The sequence below is a fragment of the Stigmatopora argus genome, chromosome 1 (genome assembly GCF_051989625.1).
Source record: "Stigmatopora argus isolate UIUO_Sarg chromosome 1, RoL_Sarg_1.0, whole genome shotgun sequence".
NCBI classification, from domain to species: domain Eukaryota; kingdom Metazoa; phylum Chordata; class Actinopteri; order Syngnathiformes; family Syngnathidae; genus Stigmatopora; species Stigmatopora argus.
The window spans coordinates 26708352-26726272 of NC_135387.1; the positions used below are offsets into that span (position 1 = coordinate 26708352).

Consider the following 17921-nt stretch of genomic DNA (forward strand, 5'->3'; position numbering starts at 1 on the left):
GAAATCCTGACGGAGGATCAAGACAACGTGCGGCTGGAGCTTCACGTCCTGGACGTCCGGGTGAGCAGCGTCCCGTCCCGCCCGCGAACACGCTTCGGCGTAAGTCCTGCAGTTTTAACAGATGCTCTTTGGTGTTCCTTTGCCCGCCCACCCGCCATCGTGTCATGTGAAAGCCCATCACCCTCATCATGGAGTCCAGCGACGCCATGAATCTGGCCTGTCTCACGGCGGGCTACTATCGCCTCCTGGTGGACTCACGGAGATCTATCTTCAACATGGTCCACTGCGGCAACGCTGCCGGAGATGACGACGACGACGACAGTAAGTTTTAGGAAAACCAATGTACCGTATTTTCACGATTACAGTAATCCCTCGATTAGCGCGTCTTCACTCATCACTACTTTACGTTTTTTTTCCCTGCTATTTATTATTTAAAACATGTTTTTTAAGTTTCTTAAAAATGTGAAAATCCACGCTGAAACTCGTAAGCGGAAGCAGCTCTTGCTATTAAGACTCGGCACTGAAGAAAAAAAAAAGTTATAATAGGGGTGACCCTACTTTGTTTTTTTTTCGATTATCGCGGCAGTGTCTGGTCTACATTAACCGCAATATTTGAGGAATTATTGTATTAGTCGCACTAAAACGTCTGAATCTGACCTAACCCTAAGCCCCCCACTCTCGCCCCGTGCCTGCGTGGGTTTTCCCCAGGTACTCCCGATTCCTCCTGCATCCCCAAAACATTCATGGCAGGCTGACTGGACACTAAATCAAGGGTGTCAGACTCGGGTTGATTCGCGGGCCACTTTAACGTCAACTTGATTTCACGTGGGCCGGACCATTTTAGATATAATATTTCAATTTTTTTAATAAATGGATTAAAAGAACTGGATTAAAAGCCCTGAATATTCAGGTTTTATAGATCTAAAACAATGTTTATTTTAGCTTTTTTTTATAAATTTTTAGATTTTACAAAATGATTTTTGACCTAAAAACACAGAAAAAAATGATTAAAAAATTACAATTATTGATTTAATAGGGAGAAAAATCAGGAAATTTAATATACATCTACCGTAATTACTCGAATATAACGCGCACTCGAAAATAACACGCAGGTATAACTTTGGGCCAAAAAAATCTGGAAAAACGCAGTACTCGAATATAGTGCGCACCTAAAATTTCCCGCTGACGAAAATCAGAAATCTTACCTTTTTTTCTTCGTTTCACGATTGTTTTGTTCAAACAAATTTATTCATTAGAATCCTTCAAATGAAAAGTTCCTCTCTCTCTTTGTCTGTCCTCTCATACATCTCTTCGTTGAGAATCCTATCAACGTCCACGCTTCCTTCATCCACTTCCTCTTCCTCCCACAACACATCATCCGATTGGCTTTACGAGATGACGTAAAATCCGTGCGTCAAAGTGAGTTTGACAATGCTTTTTTCGATCGAAAATTTGTAATTTATTTTAGTTATTGATTATAACACTGAACTGAGAGAGGGTGAACTGAGACAGGTACGAGGCTAGAGGGGGGCAGTGGTGGTCTCGGCTTTACGAGATGACGTAAAATCCGTGCGTCGGCTTCACGAGATGACGTAAAATCCGTGCGTCGGCTCTACGAGATGACGTAAAATCCGTGCGTCAAAGTGAGTTTGACAATGCTTTTTTCGATCGAAAATTTGTAATTTATTTTATTCAATTCAATTTCAATTCAATTTATTTGGCAAGAAAAAGCACCAGGCTAAGGGCCATGTAACAAGACACAAAAAAAAAAAAAAAAATTAAAAAAAAAAAAAAAAAAAAAAAAAAATTAGTTTTTGATTATAACACGCACCCCCAACTATTGGAATTAATTATTTTGCAAAAACCTGCGTGTTATATTCGAGTAATTACGGTATACTTTTCATTTTGATTTGATCCTAAAACAGAAAGTCGGCACTCATGATTTACTTTCCCGGGCCACACAAAATGATGCGGTGGGCCAGATTTGGCCCCCGGGCCGCCACTTTGACACATGTTCTCTAAATGATCCGTAGGTGTGTGTGTGTGTGTGCGTGAATGGTTGTTTGTCTCATTGTGCCCTGTGATTGATTGGCTTGCAACCATTTCAGAATGTGCCCCGCCTACTGCCTGTCGTTGGCTGGAATAGCCTCCAGCACCCTCGCGACCACAGTTACCGTTTCTTTCCCTCAATGTATTTTTTATGCTTACGTTTAAAGCACAGTTGCAATTGGTTTGCACCAGCACTTTTTATGACAGCATAAATAATTGTATTGCATTTGTTTTTAATCAACATTACAATGAAAACTTCATATTATATGCCCAATTGATGAAAACTGGTGGATTTGCCTTGCCTGAATTAATCACCTGGAACACCACCACATTGTCTACCCTTCCCCATTTAGTCTTGACAATGTTTTAAAAAGTTTCGGTCACATTATTATTATTATGAATGGTTCGATGGTTAGGTGGGTGGGTTGGATTGATGGATGGATGGATGGATGGATGACTCGTAACTGAGACTCTGCCTTGTGGTTGGTGTGAATAAAATGTGGGACGTTGATTGTTCATCAAAGTAAGATACATATATTGAGTTGTCATTTCCGTTGGGGAGTTCTACTCCCTCGAAACAATCGAGATGAGAATCCTCCCAACTTCAACTGTCAACTGTCATCGACAGGTCAGGATCGCGTCCTGGAGTGGCCGTACAGCACGTCCTTTGGCGACAGCGAGGAGCTGTCGCGGAGCCGGCCGGGGCTCTACGGGGACTCTCAATACTTGGAAGACGAGAGACGCCGAGAAAACAGCTTCCATCCCAACTTCCGTCCGGCCCAAAATCCCGACGGAGACTTTCGGAGTCCGAGTCCGCTCCCGCCGCCCCTTCCCCCCGCCACCAGACACAAACCTCAGGACTCACCTCGTAGCGCCAAAGTGTCATTTATTTTCGGAGGGGACCCGCCGCCCAACAAACCCGGGAGTTTAGCCTTCCAAAGACTCCGGGAAAGCGACGAGGTAGCCGAGCACGGACCGCCGCGGTACTTGCACAACGCCAACTTTGAGGCACAGGACAGGATGTCGTTTCACTTAGGTGGTCTGACGCACATCTACAGCAACATAAACGACGAAGGGAGCGAGGAGCCCCTGTTAAGAGACCTGTTTTATCGCGACGCCACGGACGAGGCGGAAGATGAGGACGAGGCCTCTTGCGAGGAAGACTCCGCCGGGGGGACGCCGTCGGTCGACGGCCGGGGGGGCGAAGGAGTCGCCACGGCGGCGGGAAAAGCTTCCTTTCTGATGCTTTCCGGACCCACCGACGACATCATCGACCTCACCTCGCTGCCCCCGCCCGAGGGCGACGACACGGTCGACGACGACGAGAGCGACTCGCTCCTGGAGTCGCTCAACCTGGCGATCGCCGCGCCGCCGCCGGGCTTCCGCGACAGTTCGGACGAGGACGCGGCGCCCGAAGGGCGGCTCCTGAGCCCGGATCGGAACGACGATATTCCGGTGTCGTTGATCGATGCCATCCCGACGCCGGAGGAGGCGGCGGGCGAGGAAAAGAGGCGGCTCGAGAACACGGTGGTGAACACGCTGCAGGCACTCGAAGCGCTGGCTGTCAACGAACGGCGGCCTCCGCCACCTCGTCCGCCATCGGGCAGGAACAATCCAGGTTTGTCGCTTTGCGCGGGAAGTCCTCGGGTTATGATGTCCTCGACTTACGACGTTACCACACCCACGCCTCGTCCGCCATTGAAGTTGCACTAGCGCAAGGGTGTCAGTTCGTGGCCCACTTCAAATGAATCAGGCGCTAATGGTTGTCGATGTCAGCCAAAAAGTATGCTAGGCTAATTGTACATTAAATTGCCCCTAGGCCTGATTGGTTGTCCGTTTCATTTTGCCCTGCGATTGCCTGGCAACCGATTTCAGGGTGACTCCCATCTGCTGCACATAGGTGGCTGGGATGGGCTCTGGCACCCCCTGCGACCCTTGTGATGATAGACGTAACAGAAAATGAATGACGAAAGATTGTAAGGCGAACGTACTAACCAATGGGGTCGAAACTCTTGAAATTACAAAACATAACTAAATAAAATGCCATCACTAAAAATATATTAAAGCTATTTTAATAAAATTGACAGATTTTCAAACGGTTTGCTTTATAATAACTCTTTCAATGTGCCTATAGGCTGAATGTTAAAACAAAAGTATGTTTTTAATTCAATGCATTTCACACTGTTTGAAAAAGGGCCAAAAAGTGATGACATTAGTTTTTTCTATATCTATGTTGTAGACCAAGGGTGTCAGACTCGGGTTGGTTCGCGGGCCGCTTTAACGTCAACTTGATTTCACGTGGGCTCGACCATTTTAGATATAATATTTAGATTTTTTTAAATAAATGGATTAAAAGAACTGGATCAAAAGCCCGGAATATTCCGTTTTTTATAGATCTAAAACAATGCTTTTTTTTTTTTAGCAAGGCAAAATCTCTTTTAATCATTATGTGCCATATTAAAGTGGAAAAGAGAAAATATTTTTATATATTTTTAGATTTTACAAAATGATTTTTGAACTAAAAACAAAGAAAATATGGTTTAAAAAATAGCAATTATCGATTTAAAAGGAGGAAAATCAGGAAATTTAATATACATCTATATTTATCATTTTAATTTGATCCTAAAACACTAAGTTGCCACTGATTATTTACTTTCCCGGGCCACACAAAATTATGCTGCGGGCCAGATTTGGCCCCCGGGCCGCCACTTTCACACCTGTGCACTAGCGGGTACTTTACTGAAGTTGATAAGTCGGACAGTGGCCCGGTGACCTGAGTGGTTAGCGCGTCGGCTTCACAGCTCTGTGGTCCTGGGTTCAAATCCAGCTCACGTCCACCTGCGTGGAGTTTGCATGTTCTCCCCGGGCCTGCGTAGGTTTTCTCCGGGTACTCCAGTTTCCTCTGACATTCCAAAGACATGCATGGTAGGCCGATTGGACACTAAATTGCCCCTAGTTACCAGTGATTGGTTGTTTGTCTCCTTGTGCCCTCCGATTGGCTAGACATCGATTCAGGGTGTCCCCCGCCTTTGGCCCGGAGACAGCTGGGATTGGCTCCAGCACCCCTCGCGACCCTAATGAGGATAAAGCGGTCAGAAAATGAGATGAGATAAGTTGGACTTGATTGTGGACAGCTTGGTCCTCACTGTGTGGAGTTTGCATGCCCCCCCCCCGGGGTTACGTGACCCTCATTCAATTTCGTATTCGACTCGTCACACGATAAAGTCAACGAGTCTCGACTACTTTTTTCATACAATGTAATATTCAGAGAGAATGAATTGAATGATAAGGTTAAAATCAACTGAACAATGATGAACGTTAAATTATGGATTATACTATCACAAGATTCAAATTGTGAAACATTCATTTTGTTGCTTATTTTTCTCTAATATGAACTGGAAGTTGTTTGGTTTCAACTTTTGGCGACATAGTCTGGGTGAGCACAAAATGTTTTGCGTAATATTAGGAGTCATATTTGGAGAAAAGTCAGAAAATGATGCGATTAAAAACATTGCTAATTTTTGCATCACTTGAACTGGAAGTTGTTCACTTTTGGTGACATTACGTCAGTGTGAAAAAATGAGATTTGGGAATAATTTGAGGGGTTTATGTGATTCCTGCTGATAAAACTTTGATGACTATTGTTAAAATGGGCGACATAGTTTTAAATGTAAAGATTTTCATGGAAAAAGCAGCACAAAACAGGTGGTAAAACACTGATATAACAGACGGGGTGGGGCGGCACCTATGCTACACATTGCAACGCTGTTTTGAGTTCTGGGTTTTCCAGATTACGCCACCAGCGTCGGCACGGAATTCGGTCGTAACTCGAGGACTACCTGTCATCGGTCACTTCTGCGTCCAATCACTTTTGTTCTCTTCCCCAGGTGTTTACACATCTCACGGCTTCAGCCCGGAATCTTCTTCCGACTCGGGAAATGAGACAAACTCGTCAGAAATGACAGAACTCTCGGAGCTGGCCGCTTGCCATCGACTGAGCGAGAGCCACATGCGCCTCCTGGTGGCCACGAGGGAGGGCTACCAACCCTTACTGGAGGAGAAAACAGAATTCCCCGTTTCACCCGGCACCGAGGCCACCACGCAAAAGAAATCCCGTACGCCGCAGCACCTCAGACCACCCGCCGTCCCTCCGAGACGCAGTCCCCATTTGGACTCGGTGCCGTCGTTACGGCCGGACTGTCCGAGTTTGAGATCCGAGACCCCCAACCTGTCCTCTACGCTTCAGCGGCCCAACTCCACCACGCCGGGCGGGAAACATCACAAGAAGTCCGCGGACTCGAGCGGGAAGTATAACACCTTCAGCACGAGGGAAGGCTACCAAAGCGGAAGCGTCCGCCGCGAGGGTCATCAACACGTACCGTTCTGCGATCGAGGGGGGAGCTACCGAAGACACAATTTGTTCCTAGAGGACCACCAGGATCAGGACGTGAACAATCACCCCGACGACCGTCCCAGAATCCCCCGTCCGCCTCCCATCAAACCGGATGGCCTCACGGACATGGGGACTCTCGATTGCGCTATCGACAACAGAACGGTGGAGCAGGACGAACATCTGGTGGTGGCCTCGTTGTTGTCTCCGGGTAAAAGCGACCGATCGGGGGCTTCGGAACAAGCGTCGGAAATCCAGAACGACCACCAGTCCATTTCCAGACAGCAGAGTGTGGCACGTTTGTGCGAGTACCACCTGGCTAAAAGGATTTCCAACTTGCAAGGGGAAGCGCACAGTTCTCTGCAAGGCTCCCTGTGCTCGTCGCTGGACGTGGGCGGTAGCGCCAATAGCAGCGTCTGCGCCACCCCAACCGACTCGCCGCTGGGCTCGGGAGCGACCGAGTCCAAGCACCACCACCTGCAAAGGCACGCCATCTCCAGTTCCTCCTCGTCTTTACTCCGGGTGGTCAATTACGAGGAATTCAAACCCGGCCAGAACCCGCAAGCCAAGGATATTCACCCTCACGCCGACCCGGTCCTCCTTCGAAAAATGCTTCCCAACATTCACAATCCCTCTTCTGGCCCCGAACTGGTCCGTCCTTCTTCGGCCACGCCGTCTAAACACAAAGAAACAATGACGGGCAAAAAGCCCTTTTACAAAAACCCCAATCAAAAGGAAGGCAGCGAAGCGTACCGACAATTAATCAACTATTTAACCGTGAGCCAGATGCACCAAGGAGGAAAGTTACACAGCGCCGGAATGGGCGGCGGCGTGAAAAAAGACACTCGCCGCTACATCACCAGCAACCCTCAACTCGTTGAAATGGTCAAAAACCGAGGAAACACGCTCCCTAGATGCCAATGCATCCCATCCGCCGCCTCGTCCGCCTTCGTCCGCCCGAACTTCGCCAACCCGAACGGCTCGCATTTGACGAACAAAGACCCAAAGACGTACCACGCCGCCACGCTGCCGGCCAAACTGAAAAGAAACCCCGAAACGTACGCGTCGAATAACAGGTTAGACGTGAGGCAAGCGCACGGGGAAAGAAGAAGCTCCTTCTCTGGACTGCAGAGCAACCTCGAGAGGAACGCCCCGGGCTCGGATCACTTCCTGCCGCCGTTCAAGAGAGACGGCGTCTGCGAGCTGACGGCCGGCAGGCCTCCGCCGCGCTCCAGAAGCCAACCCAGTTGCGGCGTAGACGATTGGTGCAGGACCGACCCGAGAGAACGGCGCACCCCTATCCCCCCACCTTCCGGCTCCCGTCTCGGTGGTCAGCGAGCGGACTTGGACGGCTTCTCTCTCGGGCGGGGTCCGTCAGCCTTCAGGCAGACGAACCCCGTGGGCGGGGTCTCTTCCCCGTCCCCGCCGCAACCGCCGGCTCTCCCTCCTCCCGTACCGATTCCGGGGCAACCCTGCGCCCCTCCCGGCAACTCCGTACGCACGCCGGAGTCGTTCCTGCCGAATCAGAACCATGTCCGCGCCGTCAACCCTAGCCCGTCGATGTTAGACCCTTTGGATAATTTTCCGCAGAGGGGCCGCGAACTCAAACGCAGCTCGAGCAACGTCACCAACGGCTCCGGTAGCGCCGAGCTTCTTTTCGAGAAGGCCAACCGACGCCCCCCGTCGCCATCCGCGCCCCAGCCAGGCGAGACCAAAGTCCAAAGGAGGCCGGCCAGGAAGAGGCTTTCCAAGAGTTACTCCCAAGGTTCCGTCTCGTCGCACACCACCTGCTGGTCTTCGGGCGTGGACTGCCGAAGGGCTTCCGTCGCATTTCCTGTGCAGAAAGACAAACAACCAAAGGGCTCTCAAAAACTGGACACCAGTCCCTGGAGGTGCAACGGACCTTTCAGCTACTGTTTCTTCAAACGCAAAAGCGAGGGAGAAGACGACGACAACGAGTGGGACGCACCGAGACGGAGCCGGGCCGGGACTCACCTGGACAACGAGCGCGCCGCCCTGCTGGCCATATTCCCCTGCGGCTCGGCGTTGGACGCGGCCGGCGAGCAGCTGTACGGCGAGGTCCTTGACAACATGAGTTTCAGTGACCGCCTCTCCCGAGTCAACACCCTGAAAGACCGCATGTACAGCTCCCCTTCCGGCTTCGCCGACGTCCGCCGCGACGCCGGCGAGCTCATCGCGTTGGTGAGGTCCAGCATCGGCCGCTGCGACCGCGGCGTCCAAATTCCCGGAATGCAGGAAGTGTCTCAGTCCAAGCAGCTCCTCTCGGTGGAGTCCAAAGAGTTAGGCCGGGCTTGCCGGCGCATGGCGCAAGCGTACGGCAGTCCCGAAGAGATGTTGCTAGCCGTTACGTACAGTTTTCAGGTGCTGTGTTGTCTCTGCGAAGCGTGCATGTGTCTGGTGAAGGGGCTCAGCGCCTCGGCCTCGCACCAACAGAGAGAGGTGGTGGCCAAGGTGGACGAAGTCGTTATGAACTATATCTGTTTACTCAAAGCCGCCGAGGTCGCCACGGTGGCTGCGCCGGGAGAACACAGCGTCAAGGCCCTGGTAAGACATTCTAGCACCATGTCGGCCATTGCGAACGCGCTCACGCGTTCTCTTAAAACGCTGCTTAGCAAGTGAGTTTTTTCCTTTGCTGCTTTAGCCGTCTAGAGCAGGGGTCCCCACGTCGGCCTCCCCGGACCGCTACCGTTTGAAACAAAATATTAACTTACCGTATTTTCACGACTATACGGCGCATCGTATTTTTAGCTGCAGTGTCAATAACGAGTGCTATTTCTGTATTTGACACACACAAAGGACACACCGTTTTTAAAGACGCAGCCAGGCATGGCAAAACATACACAGCTTAAACATACACGCTACACCCACACGCTAAAAACACGTTTTTAAAAAGGCAACAGAAGAAAAAACTGAGTTCGGTTGTACTTTATTTAGCCATTTTACAATGTACTCACGTCATCCTCACCCACAAATCCATCAAAGTCCTCATTTTCTGTGTCCGAATTGAACAATTGTCCAAATGAGTCATTGAAAACGCTGAGTTTTATATGTTCGTCCAGGCGGCCACAATCCATTCGCAAATAGTAGCTAGCGTAACTATTCCAACGCTGCTTTCCATGCTTCGTGAAGCTGTGTTGATGTCGATGTATACAGGCCACAATCCATTCGCAAATAGTAGCTAGCTAGTAGCTCGTGTAACTATTCCAACGCTGCTTTCCATGCTTTGTCAAGCTGTGTTGATGTCGATGTATACAGGCCACAATCCATTGGGTGTATTGACAAAAGAACTACATAACCCAGCAGTCACTGCACAGTACTTTTTCTACGGGGAAAATAGTAGAGTCGGGGGCTGCTTGCCATAGTTGTGAGAGCCGTAGAGGATGGTGTATCCTATCGACTGATTTATTTTATTTTATGGTGATAACAATTTTAGTATTGGTCCATATATAAAGCGCACTGGAGTATAAGGCGCCCTGTCTATTTTGGAGAAAATTCAAGACTTTTATGTGCGCCTTATAGTCGTGAAAATACGGTACCCCCAAATCCCATGTACTGAGACTCCGGCTAGCATCGTTCTATTCTGATCGACGCCGCAAATACGTTGATATTTGGTAACACGCTCAGCGTTGAGCGATGGCGGTTGAGAAGTATTACAGGCGAACGGCAAAGTCCAAACGCTTCCCTAAAAAGAAAAATGCACAAACGTTCATTTTCTTTCGCCTGACCCTTCTTGGCCTCCGTACAAAATTGTTTTACCGTATTTTCTCGCATATTAGCCACCTCCGCGTCTAAGCCGTTACCCTTGAAATTGCCTTACAATTGTTGGATTTTACCATTTCTCTTGCATAAGACGCCCCCTGATTCACATTTTTCACTTCCATATTCATGGTTTTAATACAGAGTACAAATGTGAAAAGTCACGTGAGCAATACAACCAGGAAGTGTGCGTAGCGCTCTAATTTGTCATCCCTAGGTAATATGGCATCCTGAGTGAGCAATGGCAGGCACAAGTAAATGAGTTATTTCCTGTTTTATGCAAGATACGTTTTTTCTTCTTCTTGAATTTCATCCATAGACGTCAAAATACATTTTGTTAAGCGTTTTATCTGTTTATCTTTTCTCTATTTTGAAATAAATGACCGTATCGGCCGCATTGTCCTGTGTTATGGCGTTTCGTGCATGTCAAGTCTAATTTATGCGCATATAAGCCGTACCTTCGATTCAGACATCATTTTTTTGAGTGACACATGCAAGAAAATGCAGTAATTGCTTAATATTAAGTGCAATAGGTTAAGTCATATGAACTGACGGTTTTTTTTTCCATTTATTTAAACACCTGTGCCTCTAACCGGTCCGTGGAAACATTTTTATACGTAAAATTGAACCCTGGTGCAAAAAAGGTTGGGGACCCCTGGTCTAGCGTCGCCTATGTCGTCAGGAGAAGTCGGTTTTAATCGTTTATGGGTAGTTATTTCGAGGCTGAATTACTTTGACTGTTACGGTAAACAATACCAATTAGAAATTGTATATATATATATGTATATGTATATATATATATATATATATATATATATATATATATATATATATATATATATATATGTATATGTATATATATATATGTATATATATATTTATATATATATATATATATATATATATATATATATGTATATGTATATATATATATATATGTATATGTATATATATATATATATATATGTATATATATATATATATATACATATATATATATATATATATATATATATATATGCTAAAAAGTTGTCCTTACTCATTTTTATTTCAATGTATATTTAAAAAAAGGTCATGAGGTGGTCAACCTTAATATGATTTTCATTAAATCTAGTAGAACACCCTTTAATTGTGCATTATGTAATTTATTTTGAAATGTATATAGATAAACTGTAAATACTGTATTTTGTAAACCTATAGTTATGTTTTGCATTTGCAATTCCATTAGATTCATTAAGTGCAGTTTTTCTACTGATGCATACAATCTTGAAATTTCACAAATGTAAGGAAAATAGTTTATTTATGTGCTAAATAGAAGGCTTTATTTGTGAAAGATAACATTTTTTGTTACACTGAAAGCAATATACAATATACAGCTTGTTTGAGAGTTACTTTACAATTTCACTATTTTAACCATTGCTTCATACTGTATTTTACAACGGTTTATTTTTTAGAATAATTCAATTTATATATAGTGTACAAAACAACTTATTTTGGGCCATATATGATTAAAGACTGTTTTAGCTATATTCAAATTATTTTTACCTTTTTTGTGTGTTATCGGTTTTGGAATCACCTTTTGTGCTTGAACTTCACTAAAAAAAGGATATAATGCAGTGGCGTCTAATGACAATATATAAGTATCATAGTTTTTGATAAGACACAACCCTATTGAAAGAAAATATTAAAAGAAAATGTTTTAATTGTTTGTCTCCGTGTGTATTTTCATGATGCATTCATAGTGAAATCTAAAATATAAAAACTTGGCTGTTGTTGTTTGAGGAGAAAGAAAACACGTCACTTGTGACTCCGCCTCCAATTGTTTGCCTGTTTACCGCCGGAAACCATTCCCACCAATCAGATAGCGACACGTCACAAGCCACGCCTGCGCGGGGTTATCGCGTGTGGTGCCTTCTAGGACATAAAATAAATATGTTGGAACCTCGAAGTTGATTAGCTACGTGACAAGTTTTGGGATTTTTTTCTCTGTTTTTTTACGATTTGTTTTGAATATCGATGCGATCAGAAGTGACGCAGGGACTTTACAGGTCGAACTGGCTTAAGAGTCGAACTCTATCAGTGAAAGTACTTGTTGGGCACCCTCGTGTGCTCCAACTTGTGCAAAGATTAGCATCATTTGTTAGCAGCAGGTGCAACAAACTTTTTACACAATGGCGACAGCGACTGCTGCTCAACCAAGGCGTGCTTTGGTGGAAATTCAGCCCAAAATTGACGGTAGGTCCAAAAAAGAATCGCTTTAATTTTGAATTTGTAGATTTTCTCAAAGGTGTAACATTGTTTACATCACGTGTTCTCGCTGTGTCATTATGAAATCTGTATTTAACTCCAGAAAGTATTGTTCAGCTTTATAGGGCTTAAAGGTGAATTGTTTTCAATCATTTCCAAACATTTTGCGTTGCAAATTCTTTTTAGCTCGTTATGTGTAAGACACTTGAATTATTTTCCCCACATTGGTTAATTACTGTTCAGTTTTATTGGACTTTAAGGTACAAGCTTGTTAAACATTTCGACCAGGTGACTATTTTTTTGTTATTTAAAATCTTTAAATGGCTTTGAAGGGTCATTCAGTGCCATTGACGGCGCTAAACGTCCAATAAAAATGGCCAATGAATTCCCTGTAAAGCACCAGTGTCAAAGTGGCGGCTCGGGGGCCAAATCTGGCCCGCCACATCATTTTGTGTGGCCCGAGAATGTAAATCATGAGTACCGACTTTGTTTTAGGATCAAATTAAAATGAAGATTATACATGTATATTATATATCCTGATTTTCCCCCTTTTTAAACCAATAATTGTAATTTTGTAATCATTTTTTTCAGTTTTTAGTTCAAAAATCATTTCGTAAAATCTAAAAATATATAAAAATATGTTTTGTTTTCCACTGTAATATGGAACATAATGATTAAAAGAGATTTTCCTTTACTAAGAAAAAAAAGCTCAAATAAACATTGTTTTAGATCTATAACAAATGGAATAGTTAGGGCTTTTGATCCAGTTCTTTAAATCCATTTATTTAAAAAAATCTAAATATTATATCTAAAATGGTCCGGCCCACATCAAATCGAGTTGACGTTAATGCGGCCCGCGAACCAACCCGAGTCTGACACCCTTGCTGTTAAGTATTAAGTACATGTATTAATTTCACCATATCTAAGATCAATAAAGAAACTTCCATTGTAGGCCATAATGCTGGTGCTTTAAGAGCCAAGTATTTTTGTAGCTGGTGCTTTTTGCTGGTTTACATTTTGGTCAGGCACACTTTTCAGCTATTATGTTGAATAAAATGTGCTCCTATATTTACTCTCCATTTAAATTTACTACAGCTGGAATAAGGAGGTCGTACCTGGATATCCTCAACACCCGCTCACCTCCATCTCCACCTCCGAGAGTCCCAAACACTTCCCCGTCCAACACCAGGCTGACAAAATCACGTAATGGCCCGAAAACAATGAATATTTAATGAGGCGCAAGCTTTGCCCCTTACAAATACTCGACTAACACCATCACCTATCACGCAGTGGATTTCACCATTGATAGTGAATGGAGCGGAAACGCCAACCAGCGCAGAAACACGGATGAAATCCAAGAACCGATGTCTGAACGGCAACTCGTCCAGCTCATTAGATCCCTGGTCTTGGTCGAGCAGGTTCATTCTTCTTAAGTGCATTTCTACACGACTTGGGTTGGGACTACAAAAGCTTTTATCGATGCGTCATTTAACCAAAATCATTTTGTCGCAGAGTCGAGAACCTCGGCCTCAGACTACAGCCCTGAAGTGTCTTCAAGATGATTTACAACTCAGGAAGACTAACGTGTACAAATCCATTCCGTATTCCCGTTTTGGCTCCAACAGGGACGCTCACTGCTACAGAAAGGCATACCCCCACCTAGTGGCCTTCAAAGTAAGTAAACGCTTTGTGTGGACAAAATAATTACTGTATTATCTCACACATGCGCCATATTTATCACTCAAAAAATGACTGAATCGAGGGTATGGCTTATATGCGCACACATTTAAGTTGACATGCACAAAACTGCAGGGTGACAAAGACGAAACGCCATAACGCAAGACAATGCGGTCGATACGGTCATTTATTACAAAATAGAGAAAAGATAAACAGATAAAAGGCAAAACTAAATAAATTGTAGGAATGACAAACTAGACCGCTACGGACACACTTCCTGGTTGTACAGCTCACATGTCTTCATTTTTGAAATTGTCTACGTGCAGGCAACACACTTTTGGAATGTGTACATATGTATATTCAGTATTATCCTTTGGATTCTTACAGTATCTCCGAAATACCACGTGCGATGATTTTTCTTAAGATTTTCCTTTCAAAGTAACACATTTGTTCTCCCTATTAAAACCATGAATATGGAGGTGAAAATGGTGAATCAGGGGGCGGCTTATGAGAGAATTTTTTTAAATTCAACATTTTTAAGGGTACAGGTTATACACAGAGGCGGCTAATATGTGAGAAAATACAATACATTTAATTCCACTGGTCGCTAAGTGCATTGTGCGAATGCTTTGCGAAATGAAAAAAAAAGCACGAATGTAAATTGCCACAACAAAAACGCCAATTCAAAACTAAGAAGCACGTCACTAATAAAAAAAAGTCCACGACATGAATCCTAGTTTCCACGACACAAACCCCAATTGGCCACAGCACGCAAGCAATGTATTATACCAAAGTGTCCGTTTGTGACCTAATTTCCGTAACTTACATTTGAAAGATCTTGGCATGTTTTTTTTTTAATTACTATTCTTCAACTACAAATAACATACAGACAATTTAACAAAACATACATACATCAAAAGAAACAGATGCTAAGGGAATCGGTCATTATTGATCACCTATTTTTGCTGCTCACTGTTTTTTTTTTAATTATTTGTGCAAACTTATTTGAACTAACTTTGTTTGTGTTCCTAATCCAGGTGGCTTGCCAGGTGTGGATCCAAGTGATTTTGCAGAAAAAAGAGTGGGATGCCGTGTTAGAACACACTCTTACCGTGTGGCATTATATCAGCAAACTGCCACAATGGGACATAGCGAGTCACAACACACTGCGCGATGAGTGTTACGCCATTATGGCGGCACACAGTCTCACTGCGTTACAGAACTACTGCCCAACACAAAGAAGAAGACAGGAGCTGCTGAGAAGGTAATGTCCAAGCGATTAGCCCACTTACTAACGTCTCTACATCCAAAACTGAGTAGGGTTTTTACACGTAAAATGCGTCCTCTACTTACAGAACCACCTCTGTGCCCAATTATTTCGTAAGTAGAGGTACCTCTGTTCCCAATTATTTCGTAAGTAGAGGTACCTCTGTTCCCAATCATTTCGTAAGTAGAGGTACCTCTGTTACCAATCATTTCGTAAGTAGAGGTACCTCAGTTCCCAATTATTTCGTAAGTTGAGGTACCTCTGTTCCCAATTATTTCGTAAGTAGAGGTACCTCTGTTACCAATTATTTCGTAAGTAAAGGTACCTCTGTTACCAATTATTTCGTAAGTAGAGGTACCTCTGTTCCCAATTATTTCGTAAGTAGAGGTACCTCTGTTAACAATTATTTCGTAAGTAGAGGTACCTCTGTTTAAGTCAGTATCATTTATGCATGTCACATATGTATATTCAGTATTATCTTTTAAACCTCTGTATTCATTTTAGGTAACAATGATTTAAAAATCAGTGCGTCCTGACCAAAGTCCAAAAGACTGGTTCAGGACATACAGTGTTTTGTCAAGATCAAATGTGCTGTATTGTCTAACTTGCTAAACCTAAAATCAAATCAAATCAAAAGCCTTTATTGTCATCATACACAGCTGCGTATAACGAAATTGGCGGTGCTACTCCAAGCTTCAGTGTGTTTTCCCAGTCAAAAAAACATAAATAGTAGTATAAAAGTATAAAAAGTCACATCCCGGCTAGGTGAATTCTAAAATATTGCACATTGTTATTGCACACCCCGAAGTTATTGCACAGAAGGGATTGTGTGTCGTGCTAAAGGAGAGCATTGAGCCGCTGTACCCGTGCGTGCCGGCCGCCATCTTGGATCAGTCTCCTCTCTAAAAGCTCATTTTACTTCCGTCAGGATGAAGACTGCACAGCACAACAACCAGTCAATTGTACCTTGCATTCACCAACTGCAGAGGATCATGGGATGCGATGACGACTTGAACTAATTATTACTTGAAGACTGACTGACTGATTCCCCCCTCCCACCAAAATGTACCAAAATATGGATTGCCATGATTGCAGGTACATCATTTGACAGTTTTATATTTTGCCTGACGACCCTGAAAATTCCTTGCAAAAAATGTAATACTATATTTTTGTAACTTGAAGTATATGTTCTCTTGTCTAATGTAAATGTCTTCATGCTTGATTTGTGTAGTTAGCGATTTTTGACTGATTGCACTGATGCTGTTCAACCTGAAAACTTGAAAAAAATAGAGCTCTTAAAATAAATAAATTTTCTACTGCAAAAACTATTCTGTCATCTACGCATGCGCATTAGTGTTTTTCACAGAAGTGGTACTATTGAACCATGAAAAACATCTAACTAACTCATTGGCTGGGATTTTTTAATGTTTTATTTATTTGCTCCTTACAGTTTTATCCACTAGAGGGAGCCCACGTAGCGCATAAAGTCCTTTTACCTTAGAGCAGAGTTCCAAACTTTATTGAAACAGGGCTTGTGAGTGCTGATTAATGCTACCAGGTTGATTAAAAAGAAAAATACAGTCATACCTCTACTTATGAATACCTCTAGGTACAAAATTCTCACGTTACCAAACGTTTTGAGATGCAAATTAGCGCCTCAAGATATAAAAAAAGATCCAAGTTACGAAAATGTCAATACATTTCCTATATCCATTGTTTTATTTTGAAATTTTCGCGGATGCACCGCTTCTTGCTTGACAATGTCCGACACTCGACTGGGCTCTTATTAGCGGTCTCACAAAAAAAACTCCATGTTTCTCTGACTGCCATTGTCTGCTTAAACTTATGCTTGCCTAATGTTAGCTTCCTTTTGCATGTTTATTCATTTTAGTGGCTTATTGAATAGTTTAATGATTATGTTCTCATTTTTTTTATTAACCAGTCAAAAGTGATAGAATGTCTGGCGCCATTAACATTTTGCCCCCAAAAAACTGGTCTGGCCCACATGAGATCTAGTTAGCATGAATGTAGCCCACGAACCGACCTGAGTTTATCAGTCCTTTTTCAAGTAAACACAAGTCAGCGTTACACGGTCGATTGGTCGCCGGTCTTTTGGTCGCCCGGAAGGTTATTGATAATTACCATTTAAATCGTTGCTCAAATTACCTAAATACAAACTGCAAATTACTATTTAGTCATACTTGATGCCCTAGTAGTTATTAGGCTAAAGAAAAGCTCAAATTTCCCGGACTTTTATTGTTTTTTGTTGGAGAACTTGTTAAGACCCTGACTGACGTAGCTTCTTAAAGGGACAACGCATGTCCAATACAAAACTCTTCTACACTCACACGTCGGCTCAGTGATATAAGTGGTTCAGAAAATGAATGAATGGTGAAAACCATGTTTTTGGCAAAAACTACTCCACTACAAATTCAGTGCAACTTTATTAACTGATTTTTTTTTTATATGACAGAAAATGAGGACAAAATACATTTTCAATGGGCTGTAATTGGC

At 43.7% G+C, this 17921-nt stretch overlaps 2 protein-coding genes across 4 annotated transcripts in view; both read left to right on the forward strand.

Moving 5' to 3' along the window:
* LOC144084579 (FERM and PDZ domain-containing protein 4-like) overlaps window positions 1-9296 on the forward strand; it is a 53556-nt gene extending 44260 nt beyond the window's left edge. For all 3 annotated transcript variants that reach the window (XM_077613176.1, XM_077613158.1, XM_077613167.1), the window contains exons 13-16: window positions 1-60; window positions 174-321; window positions 2678-3667; window positions 5937-9296. The exon at window positions 1-60 is cut by the window's left edge and continues 123 nt beyond it. In XM_077613176.1, coding sequence (XP_077469302.1) covers window positions 1-60; window positions 174-321; window positions 2678-3667; window positions 5937-9079 — 4341 coding nt within the window. In that variant the 3' untranslated portion in view covers window positions 9080-9296. The remainder of the gene's footprint in view (window positions 61-173; window positions 322-2677; window positions 3668-5936) is intronic.
* Window positions 9297-12094: 2798 nt separating this feature from the next.
* Window positions 12095-16735, forward strand: LOC144074268 (uncharacterized). Its single transcript, XM_077600608.1, has 6 exons — window positions 12095-12451; window positions 13559-13666; window positions 13754-13881; window positions 13976-14137; window positions 15178-15404; window positions 16336-16735. Exons 1-6 carry the CDS (start codon window positions 12388-12390, stop codon window positions 16424-16426), a joined length of 780 nt encoding a protein of 259 aa, XP_077456734.1. The 5' UTR covers window positions 12095-12387; the 3' UTR covers window positions 16427-16735.
* The last annotated feature ends 1186 nt before the right edge of the window (window positions 16736-17921 follow it).

Coding starts and splice junctions, on each gene's coding strand:
- LOC144074268 (XM_077600608.1), top strand. CDS start 12,388: ATGGCGACAGCGACTGCTGCTCAACCAAGGCGTGCTTTGGTGGAAATT. Junction 13,667..13,753: donor CACCAGGCTGACAAAATCAC/GTAATGGCCCGA, acceptor CCTATCACGCAG/TGGATTTCACCATTGATAGT. Junction 13,882..13,975: donor CCCTGGTCTTGGTCGAGCAG/GTTCATTCTTCT, acceptor ATTTTGTCGCAG/AGTCGAGAACCTCGGCCTCA.